The 12340-nt window shown below is 39.9% G+C and overlaps 1 protein-coding gene across 2 annotated transcripts in view; it reads right to left on the reverse strand.

Annotated features, from left to right (window-relative positions):
- Window positions 1-5282: 5282 nt before the first annotated feature.
- The window catches only part of GNAI1 (guanine nucleotide binding protein (G protein), alpha inhibiting activity polypeptide 1), a 37684-nt gene continuing 30626 nt past the window's right edge, over window positions 5283-12340 (reverse strand). For both annotated transcript variants that reach the window (XM_015424132.1, XM_015424131.1), the window contains 3 exons: window positions 10421-10550; window positions 9124-9277; window positions 5283-5478 (listed from right to left, as the gene is read on the reverse strand). In XM_015424132.1, coding sequence (XP_015279618.1) covers window positions 5288-5478; window positions 9124-9277; window positions 10421-10550 — 475 coding nt within the window. In that variant the 3' untranslated portion in view covers window positions 5283-5287. The remainder of the gene's footprint in view (window positions 5479-9123; window positions 9278-10420; window positions 10551-12340) is intronic.

A 12340-nucleotide genomic window follows, 5' to 3' on the forward strand; every position in this document is an offset into this window, starting at 1 on the left:
AAGAGGAAGAAGGACGAGGGCTTTAAAACGTTCCAGAGTATGGCTAGACTTAACACACCCCAGCCTCCAAACAGAGCAAAATTGAGGACTTCTTTGCATGTCCTAATTCCCCTGAATTAATGTGCCCACCTCTAATCAGTTTTCTGTCCTGACTCCCCAAACTAAGGCACCTTCAGTTAACACCATAGCATATGGGTCAGGGAGTGGGTCAGCCTCCTTAGGAGCAGGAAGAGCAGGGAAGGAGGTGGTCATTGTAACAGCAGAGCTCTCTTGCCTGATGGCTAGAACAGCGGGGATCATTTTTGACCAGTTGAATTTAACACTTTCAAAACTAGATTATCTCATTAGTGTAATGCTGTAAACTAACAAAAATAGCGCCCTGCCATCTGTGCTCTTAACATGGTTGCAGCACCACAGGCATAACTCCTCTGTTGATGTTCCCACCAAGCAGTAGTGCCAAAAGACCCCTAAGCCCTCAGCTGCCAGTAGACTCCACTTTTTGTATTGCATAGTAATTTGGCAACGTTACAGAGACTTATTAGTGGATATGGCATTGCACAACATCAGTGTTGGAGAAAGGCTTTGAGGAAATAGTTCCACCAGTTTAGATCCTTCCTCTCTAGTGACAGACCTCTAAAATCCAAACCCCATCCTTCTGCAGGCTAGTTTGACCAGGAGTGTAGAGCAACTAGGAAAGAGCTTATTCATTGCACACAACAGGTGCACAATCATGAAAATGGAGTCCTCTCTACTGTCCTTATATCTCTTAGGTCAGCTTATAAGAAGCTCCTAAAGCAAATGAAGCATGCTCTTTGCTAAATTACAATGGCAAGAGCTGGGCCAGGCTGTCCTAGAGAGGAAGGAATCCTGGTTTTGGGAGCTGTTCTCTATGGGCTTGGGCAAAACTTCCACCCTGTTGGAGGCTCAGATCCCAGGTAAGGACTGGCATGCACAGCGCAGTCAGATACTTGGGATCCCTTCCATTCTTCCTAATAGAGCTTCTGTGTACCTTTCCCTCCATTGATCTGTCTTGCCCCAGTGGTCTCCTGTATCAACTTCTGAGGTTAAAGGTTTGATCTCCTTTTCTACTGAGAAGGGCCCAGGGGAGGACATGATCCCCACAGAACTATTCAAATACTTCCCTGACTGGTGGGCCCCAATTTTGGCCAAGCTATTCCCCCCCAGATCGACGCAACAATGGTCCTCCCCTTAGGATGGAAACACAGCATCATGGTCCCAATATATAAAAATGGGTATAAACGGGTTCTCAACAATTACCACCTAATTAGCCTGCTAGATATAGTCTCCAGAGTGTACAGCAAATATCTCTTTGGTAAGTCGGAGGACTGGGAAGCCTCCAACCAAATTGTCTGCCCAGAGCAAGTGGGCTTTAGAAAAGGGCAAAGTACAATTGACCATTACCTGATCTTATAACATCTCACTCTAAAATGCATGAGGGGCTTTTGTAGATCTATGCATCTATCACTCTTAGGACTGAGGTGATGGTTTTTGGAAACCGGTGTTCCGGGGGTACACAGACAACATCCCAATAAATCAGTGCTCCAGTTTTACATACTTTGGGGTAATATTTTCTGAAAATCTCTCCATGAAGACTCATCTGGCGATAACGAAGTCCTCAGTGGTAAGATCAACTGGGCCTATTCTTAATTTCTATTACTCAAAGGGTGGCTTCCTGATAGACCCTGATTTGAAATTGTTCCAGAGTAAAGTCCTTACCCAACACGTGTATGGGGTTGGGATGACAATATGATATCCAGCCTGAACATAATACAAAACTCCTTCCTAAAGAGAATTTTGATCCTGCCTCAGGTTACTCCAGCTGCTCTGATGCAAGCTGAATCTGGCTTGCCTTCCATTAGGGCTTGTGCCCACACTGCCTTAATTAATTACTGAAGAAAGTTTAAGAATCCTCTTTCTAATCTCCTTTCTAAGGAGTGTGTTATCCAGCTCTAGAAAGATACCTCTTGGGTTGCCAGCTATCACAGGCTTTTCTGCCATTACCCAATAGCTGTTGACCCCCAGGGCTTCCCTCTGGATGGGTTCCAAACTCGGGATCTGATATTCAACATAGATGCTGCCTTAGCTAGGGGAATAAGATCGGCTTTTATTTGGTAGCACCTTATCGTTAGAAAAATCAGATTAGATAATCTGATTTGCCTGAATACGTACCCGAAAAATACCAATGAGGTATTTTTTGGGTATTTATTCCATTTGGCAAAGCCAAATGCACACCCTTAGTCTCTAGGCCTGACTGTATAAGTGAATGTTTTCACTCTTATTTTCTCACAACCCTAAAAAAATCACTCAAAGGGGACAAAAGATTTTGTGACAACATCTTTCTGCTCAGCTCTAAATGAATTCACTAATCTGCTTTTGCATCCAACTGCCGTTAATCCATACCCCACAAAGGATTCTCATTGTCAGCCTCTCTTATTGCTTGCCTACTGACATATCTTCTGGAGTGCGGGGCTAGATCACCAGTAACATCATTACATCTGAAGTCATAAAGCTGCAAATATCGAATCCATATACATTCTGAAATTACAGATCCATAGGAAAGCAAGCTAGGAAAAGAAACTACAGATAACATTCATGCTACAAGCTCTCATGCCAAAGTACCTGGCTGCATTTGACATTCTGTTACCACTGACTGCTTTTGCATGCAGCATTTATTTCTCTATTACTATTTGGGGTGTATCTAGGGAAAATGACAATATTTTCAATATGTTTGCGGGCTGGAAAAAGATAATTTTTAATAACTTTTCTTTGCAATATTAGAAAATATTGATATCTTGGTGAAACTTACATTTGATTTGAGGAAAGTTAAAATTGATATTTATAAATGACAGTTCTAGAACTCAATACAGCCATTGTTTACCACCAAGAGGTATTTGCATTTTCACACAAACAACTGAATTGACTTCAAAATTTATTTTTCTTCCCAGCTTCATTTACGGTTACAGGAGGTTTTCCACCAGTTGAGTTTAATGAAAAAAATATTTTTTTTAGGCAAGGCACAAATAACTTAAATTGAAAGCTTTCTGTAGTTTAATTTTCTTGGTTTTAACCCCCCCCCCAGTAACTTACAAAATCTAACCTTAAGATACAACACCACCAAATACTTTAATGACACTATGCTGCACAATGCTTGAATCTTCCCAAATTCACAAACCATTTTATGTTGCTAATACTTATTACAGAGTCTGTTTAGACTTGCCGAAATTCCACTGTTAATATGACTTGTTGCAGTAAATGTATGCATGAACATTGCCCCGTGATCCTTGGAGGAAGGGCAGGATGGAAACTGAACTAATAATAATTATTATTTAAAATACTCATCCCACAGACAGACAAGAAAATTATTTAATGGCAATTTGAAAATTCAGACAAAGATTTTAAAAAAATTAGATCACTTTGTTATACAAGGACTAAACACTGTAAAATTTAAGGTTGTTTCAGAGGTATTTCCCCTTGTTGTGGAAAAAGGAGTGTGCGCCAAACTATATGTTACTTTTTTCATGTGTGCCGCACAGCCATTGTGGGCAATAGCTTCTTTTTTTAAAAAAAAAAAAAGAGGGCAAAGAGGCTTGGAACTGCCCTCCCCCAGCAGCTTCTCACACAAAAACTTCACTGGGGAGACTTATTTCACCCATTTTTCTGCTCCACGTGCAGATATTCCATGTGGAACAGCAAAATCCTCAAAATATCTCACATAAAAAACTGCTGATGGGGGAAGCAGGAGCCCCTCCTCACCCCAATATGCTTCACTGAGCCTGATTGTGCTCTTTTTTTGTTCAGAAGTGTTTCCCTGCAGCTGTGGGAAACACGTGGAAAAAGTAACATATGGTGTGGCTCGGAAATACTGATAAAAGACGTCATGTAGGAAGCCTTCCAACATATCAACACAAAGCAATTCCTCAAAATCGGGGATGTTCACCTTTTAGCTGACAGAAGGACACCACACTAAAACTTATTTACAACCCCCCTCATCATTTCATGTTTATATGCATTAAAAACTCTTTACTGGCATTACCTATAAGGCAATAAACAATATGGCTATAATTCAAAGTAGTATTTTACACATCAATCGGCCACAGGATATTCAAGCAGGTTTTATTTATCCAGCAGCTGCTTTCCTTCCTTAAGAGAAAAGCCACTTTCAGAAGGTGGTTTGCCTTTTCAGGAGAGACAAAGCAGCAACTGCTACCAAGAAAACCTCAGTAGAATCTAAAATGGTGTGTGTTTGTGTGTGTGTGGTATGGTGTCCTATGAACGCACCAGGACTTTTCAGCTTCCCCCTTCAAGCAGCAGGCACACATGAGGAGCTGCCAGAAAGAGGGGGGGGGGAGAAGACAACCACCTATCCCCATGTGCGCTGTACATGCTCATGGGCCTTTCTGGATCCTTGCCAACTGTGTTAACATGATGTTAACACTTATGAATAGTGTGGCAAGCCCAAATTTGTGAGTTTATTTAAATTATAACTGGCATTGTGCCTACTGAGTAATGAACTCCCTATATTTTAAAAGGTGGCATTAACATTTTGTGGAACAAGTACTAGAAGGTGGTGGCCAATATCCTGAGAAAAAGCCAAGAAATCCTGCAGATGTGCCACTGCAAGAAGTTTGAAACATCCTCCTTGGTTTCAATGCTAAGCCCTTTCCTTTTGGCAAGTCTCTCGTCAAAGATGCTTATAAGCTAACAAAACAGCTACAAGATGTTGCATAAGCATGATACATAAAGATTTTTCTTTAAAATAAGTTTGAACAAAACTAATTATGGGGAAATGGTTGGGTCATTTCCCATTTAATCCTGAGCCGGTGTAAAGGATCTTTTATTTTATAAATAAAATTTAAGGGCATGAATAAGGCAACATGCATATTGGCAAAGAAAAAGGCAAAGGATTTGAGTCCCAATTACAAGCAGTTCTTAAAACATGGAAACCCTAAAGGATGCATCAAGTTATTAAAATATTCTGTTCAATAAACAGATACTGTCACAAGTAAACAGACAATCAAATGGTTTGATTGTTGTCAAATATTATGTAAACCTATACAAACAAACATAAATAAACTATTAAATATTGTATGGTAAGCCAGTAAATTCATGAACCGATTCTTCAAACTAACTCAAGACCAGGATTAGAACGCATAAATACAAAAAACACAAGTGTATTCATGGCCTTTTAAAAAAGGTTTGCTTTCTCATTTGGTTAATGAAAAAAAAGGAAAAAGGGTGAAAAAAGAAAACAATTTCATGTAAATTTTTAGAATAATCCACAGTCTTTCAGGTTATTCTTTATGATGACATCAGTGACAGCGTCAAAGACAAACTGCACATTTTTTGTATCTGTGGCACATGTGAAATGAGTATAAATTTCCTTTGTATCCTTTCTCTTGTTCAAGTCCTCAAATTGACATTGGATATATGCTGCTGCCTCTTCATATGTATTTGATCCTGAGAAAAGATAAATATACAAGACTTCAGTTCTAAAATAATTAAGCATCAAAGTGAATACATCAAAGCTGAAACTGAGGAAAGATTACATTCTCTTCCACCTCTCAGGATTTGAAGGTTTGTTTAGCTCCAGGAACATCAGATACTCATTAAGGAATACTGCAATAGTTGAGGGGTATGCTTTCAACTCTCCTATGACAGGTGTGTGTGAGGCAGCCAGAATCACATGGGTTTAGGAACTTGGTTTAAAAACTGTCTTTTAACATTATGAAATATAAATGTACTGACAGGGAGAAAACTGTGATGAATAACTCCTTATATAACTTTTTTCTAATGTACTTAGATTCTCTGTGTTTTGAAATAGGCCAAAAAAGAGGCAATATTTATTTATTTATCTATTTATTTATTCGATTTATACCCCACCCTCCCCACCAAGGCAGGCTCAGGGCAGCTTATATAACATTTAATACCGTTACAACAATGAATTTCTAAAAACTGATCATAAAAGTGCTAGTGTGTCAAGTTATAAACTGATGGTAAGACATAATAACAAATCATCTTAATAGCAGATCCTAATGGGGTACAATCAGCATGAAGAATGCACAAAGAGTTCAAAATGACTTAAATCCTTGTGAGCTTTCTTTTGTCGACTGTAAAGCAAAGTTGTACAGTTGCATACAGAATATCAACAATAATTCAGAACTGAAGACTTTAGTGGATGTCATTTATACCAAATCATAGCTGGATTTATTTTTACTCTTATCTATGGTGGCATCAAGTTTACTAGCCATATGCTCAATAGAAATATTAAAGATCTACAACAAATTACACAGTACAATGTCTTTTTATATCATTCTTCTACCTACAAAAAACCTCGACCAATAGTCAGGCTGCATTGCCTGCGTCCATGTTGCGTTCAGAGCTGGGTGCTCTTCGCATACTGATAGGAGGCCTGTGGGTGGAAATGGACGTGGATGGCTAGGTGGGCGGAGCGAAGAGGATTGCTGAATGTGTCGCGGAACACGTTCATGCTGCGGTTCCAGCTGCTGTCTCATCCTCATTGCAGAAGCCCTCCTCTCAGACACAGTTGCATCCTGGGATTTTGTGAGTGACAGACGGCCCCCCGCAATCGACTGCGTGTTCTGAGGCAGGCAGCGAAAGGGAACGTGCCTATCTGCACATATTGCCCCGCAGCCCCACTTCTTTGCCGCACTGCAGGATTGTCCTGTGATCGGCACCTCCCCCCTAACCACGGGACCTCCACGGGACGTCTGATCACGCAATCGCGCGTTATTTTGCCCCGGGGCAAACAGCCACGCTTCCCCGCCACATTTTCCGGCCCGTGTGACCGTGGCCATAGTTTTCTATAAATAAAACTGCAAATATATCCAATGCTTAAGAAAAAACCACAGGCTGATACACCCTATGCTACCTTAGCCCATATGCCTTAATTTTTGCTATCTGAAATGTTGGGGGGAAAAACTTAAACAGAAAAACACAAGATTTGTGTTAAATAACATACAATATATTATTTGGTTAGAAAAAAGGGTCAAACAAATGGTCAATAATAATATCTGATGACAGCTGCAAGAATCTTATATGCCAAATATTGGAAAACCATGGTGATACCAACGAAACAGGAGTTTGTGAATAAACTTTTTGAAACAGCAGAAAATGATAAACTGACTCTAGAAATGAGATTAAGTAAAGAGTGGACATTTCAAAAAACATGGAAAACGTTTTATGATTGGTATAATGCAAATGTAATAGAAGACTAGGCAAGAATAGCGCAATGGACTTGAGAACACAGAAGATAGAAGAATGGAAAGTATTTGATATAGAGTCTTTATTAAGTAATTGCATATAAGCATATAATGTAACTGTACTCTTGGTATATATGTTATGTGTAGTAGAGTATCTGTTTGTAGTGTGTAGATTTGTTTGTTGTAGATTAAAAAAATTAATAAAAGTGTACCTATGGGTACTTAAATATATATATATATATATATGTGTGTATATATATATATATACACACACACACACACACACACACACACACACACACACAGCTTGCTGCAGTTCTTAATTCTGTAGCTACTGGTTAGAGAGAGTTCAGTGCTCAATGAGGCTATCCTCTGAGGTGTCGATGCAGTTTCTGCCCTACCTCCTTCTGATCTTTATGTCTCTGCAGCAAAGAAGCGCAATAAATTATTTTATACCCAACCTGAGGGTATGTGTATCAATAGTGGTTCGAAGTGTATCAATTGTGGTTTGAAGGAGGGGTGAAAAATAGGGTTGCCATCACCAGTGGGGGACTTTGGGGGGTGTTCCTGGAGGAGGGGACACCCCCAATGCGATGATGTCTCACAGAGGTGACATCATCACACTGGGGACTGGTGCCCCACCCATCTGAACTCCAAGTGGCCAGCAGAAAGGGGGATGATTGGAAAAGTGCTGAAGGTATCACTCTTGAATGCCCTTTTAAGCTGCCGGTTGTTGCTCTCGGGGGGTGGGGCTTTTCCCCACCATCTGGCAGTAGGCAGTAGCCCGTGAAATTGGGGGATCCCCACCCCCACCTGGGCATCCCTAGTGAAAAGGCCACCCACAAGAGAAGACTCAAGTCATAACAGGCACAGAAGCCATAAAAGGCCTGCTGCCCTCTTTCTAGGTACAGAAATGCATCTAGGTACAGAAATGCATCTTTCTAGGTACAGAAATGCATCTTGCATTTAAGAGCTATAGACATATACAGCATACCCATCTTGTCTTTAAAGGCATTTCACTCATTCTAAAAGACAAAATATTTCATAGGAAGCTTTTTTTTTCTCCACTACTCCCTAAAACGTCCAGCTTTTCTGTTGGAAAAAAAATGAATAAAATACCTTGGGGAAAAATCTTTTTTCTGAATTTTCCAGGGTTTTTTTTTTTTTTTTTTTGCTTTCTGGGCCTTTACATCACTACTGGTCAAGCATCTTGGGCTTCCTCAATTTATTTTATTTATTTAATTAAATTTATATCCCACCCTCCCTGCCAGGCAGGCTCAGGGCGGCTTACATTAAAAAGTTAAAATACATTAAAACACGGATAATAGACATAATGAACTCATGTACATAACAAGTAAAGTGCTGGTGGTGGTATAACATTACATAGTGATTCCAGTAAGCCATGGCGGAATGGGGACAAGAGAGTATGGCCAGAGTCAGTATCCAGTATATCGCAGGCTATTGGTGATGGCATAGAAGGCCTTACCACAGTTCAGTTGTTGTTGAAAGCAGTTCCTGGTGGAAGAATTGTTCCCTATAATACACCAGCACTCCAGTGAAAGGGAAGACTACACTGGACAAGCTGTCTTTCAAGGAACACCTCTTGCTGATCTTCAAGGGTAATCCTCTACTCCACCAAAGTTCTTTAGCACAGTTCCTCTCTGGAAACATTGGTACAGTTGCAAACCTGCCTGTGACTTCTGACCTCTCATGAATAAACATCAAAACTCACATCACCAGTTGGTAAAATAAACACAAATCAAACTATGTTCATTAACATATTATACAGACTGTAGATAATACCTCACTAAACCAAATATTAGAGTATCACAAGTGATAGATGAGTACACTCAAGATTTTTTCTGCTTAAAAAATTAAGTACCTGCATATTCTGGGTAACAAATTGTAAGAGGACTCCTTTTGATTTTTTCTTCAAAGAGATCTTTCTTATTTAAGAAGAGGATAATAGATGTGTCTGTAAACCACTTATTGTTGCAGATGCTGTCAAACAATTTCATGCTCTCATGCATCCTATTCTGCAATGGAAAGAAATTACCATATATCACATAGTCCTTGCTTCTGCTTTTGCATACCAACAAACAGGAAATCCAAACTATTTTATGAAAGTCAAGGCACAGAATTTTCTCCCCATGGCTAAACACTTTCAGGCAGAAACCAAATGGTCAGATGGATAAAAAAAATCAATTTTTATTTGGGAGATTTTATATTTTAGACACTGATTCAGCAGAAGACATTAATCCTATGCAGAATTATCCCAGTTGAAGACCACTGATTTCATTTTTCGAGAGGACGAACTCTGCACAGGATTGCACTGTTAATCATGTACATAACTCTCAAACTGAAAATTTCAAACTGCTTAACTTTGAATGGATGAGTTTTGGTTGCAAGTGAAAGAGTAATGGAACTTATGAAATATTGTAGATCAGTATGTAAAGGAGAGGAAAAGTAAGGAATTCCTTCTACTGGTTATGTCCTTTTAGTGTGTGCGATCAGACACACTAAATAATCCACTTTCAATGCACTTTCCAACTGAATTTTTACTGTGTGAACTGGCAAAATCCAATTCAAAAGTGCACTGAAAGTGGATTATTTAGTGTGTGTGTGACCGCAGCCTAATAGTACTATCCTAAGGCTGCGGTGGCTCAGAAGCTGCTGAAGTTGCAAACCAGGTCTGTTGTTCGGGAGTTTGAGACCCTAGTGCCATGTGACGGAGTGAGCTCCCATCTCCGGCCCCAGCTCCTGCAAATTTAGCAGTTTGAAAGCAAGAAATTGCAAGTAGATAAATAGGTACAGCTTCAGTGGGAAGCTAACAGCGTTCCGTGTGCCTTGGCATTTAGTGATACTGGCCACATGACCACAGAAACGTCTTTGGACAGCGCTGGCTCTTCAGCTTGGAAACGGAGATGAGCATCACCCCCTAGAGTTGGATTCAACTAGCTTTCGAGCAAGGGAAACCTTTACCTTTTAAGGAAAATTAGCCCCTACTAAACCCATTGAAGTCAATGGGCTTAAAACAGTGCAACTCGGCTTAGGTCTACACTATTATGAACTAGGAGGACAACTTCCCAAAAAATAATGGACTGCAGATAAAGTTTGTGGTTTTATAATTATAGTTAGCAATGGCAGAGACGTTTTGCTTTCAAAACTGGTTTACTTGCCATTTCCTCATCTTCAGCAAGGACCAAGTCATAATCACTAAGTGCCACACAAAAAATTATGGCTGTAACTCCCTCAAAACAATGAATCCATTTCTTCCGTTCTGATCGTTGGCCTCCAACATCAAACATCCTGCCAAATAGAAAACATACATTTAGTGATTGATTTTTAAGAATGTACAATTTCCAAAACAAGAACTCTTCTAATCCTGTTAACTAAGGTTTGAAAACAGAAGCTAACAAAATTCTAGCCAGTTTACATTTTGCGCCAAACTGTTTGTTTTATGTATGTATAAGCAGAAATTAACCACAGAACTTTTAGGCAACAGGTTTCTTTGCTTACTGGTGCAGGCTTCAACCTGTGAATACTTCAGTATTTATTTTCTTCTCTTTAAAGGAAAGGAGCAATTCTCTTCCATGCCAAAAATCTGTAACTTGTAGACTGCCTCTGTAATGCTACACATTGCAGGGCTTTGTTAGAAGCATTCCCTCCAGCTCCTTCTGTATATTTGTTTAACAGACTTCTAACCTAACTTAGTAGCTCACAAAAACATTAAAACATCAAATCAAACAGCAACATAACCAATGCAAACAGGAAATCCAGAAAGCCAACATGTAGTAAAATATGGCCATATGGCCACCTTCAAATGCCTTCTTAGACAATTCAGTCTTCCAAAGTTAATTAAAGGCCATGGGAAGGGGTCTGCCCTCCTGACAATCTCAAGAAGGTGCTATGGCCTTCAGGTTCAGATAACTCTGTACATGCCTTTTGCCTTACATGACGTTTGCCTCTTGGAATGTTTATACATTATCAAATCCTAAATAGATAAAGTATCTGAAGCTAGCTTCCTGGGACTCTCTTTGTCAGCCTTGATTCTCTGAGTCAACCTAGCTTAACCCAGCTTTCCTGACCCCAGAGATAGAAAGGGGCTGAGCTTTGTTGTATACATCAAATGCTCATCACAGATTTGACTGACAGTTATGGTAGCTTCTATGGGTGGAAAAGAGTACTTAATGTCTGAATTTAGTCTTGTTTCTGGTTGTTCTGGCCAACCACTCTTCCGTTATAGGTCTTGACAGAGCAACCAAAGATATCCTTTATAGAACTTCAAGTGCACTGTTTATGTATTCGGGTTGTGTTGAAATATTCTATATTGAATACTGAAATGCTACAAAAGAGTTTTCTGACTTAAGAGTGTGTAACAGAATAAACTGAATTTTGGTTTAGAACAACTGTCTCTCTCTCTCGACGAAATTGGGAAGACAGCTTCTCTCCCTCGCCAAAATTAACACAGTGGAAATGGGAGTGTACGAAAAGGTTCCTGTACCCCTCATTTCCCCAACAGTTATTTAGTCCTCTAAGTACCCCCCAAAAAAGAATAAAGGTGTTTTTAACTACCTTTTTTCAGCAGGTATAGTACAAATCTAATGATTCAAAGAGAGCAATTAGTTGTACGAAATCATTTTTTGCAGAAGTCCATTATGTGCCTGTGCAACAGTTCAGGAACTCCCAGTCTTTTCTTGGTAATGCCCTCCCCTCCAATCAGACACTGCTTGGGATGCCACTTCCTTGATGATAGCCCTGGATGTATGATATACTTTCCCTGAGGATGTGAGGAAGGTTCCTACTTTAGACTGTTTTCAGAAAAGATGAGAGGCTGTTCTGTTCAGATCAAGTGTGGCAGGAAATCAACTGTATGGGATAGTATTGTGGGATGTGGTTTATTATAACTGGCATTATTGAGTGTAGTTAGAACATAAGAACATAAAAGATGCCAATGTTGGATCAGGCCAAAGGCCCATCCAGTCCAACACTCTGTATCACACAGTGGTCAGAAATACCAGGTGCCATCAGGAGGTCCGCCAGTGGGGCCAGGACATTAGAAGCCCTCCCACTGTTGACCCCCCCCCCCCAAGCACCAA

Source organism: Gekko japonicus, unplaced genomic scaffold, assembly GCF_001447785.1.
Source record: "Gekko japonicus isolate JY-2015 unplaced genomic scaffold, Gekko_japonicus_V1.1 scaffold1260, whole genome shotgun sequence".
NCBI lineage: Eukaryota > Metazoa > Chordata > Lepidosauria > Squamata > Gekkonidae > Gekko > Gekko japonicus.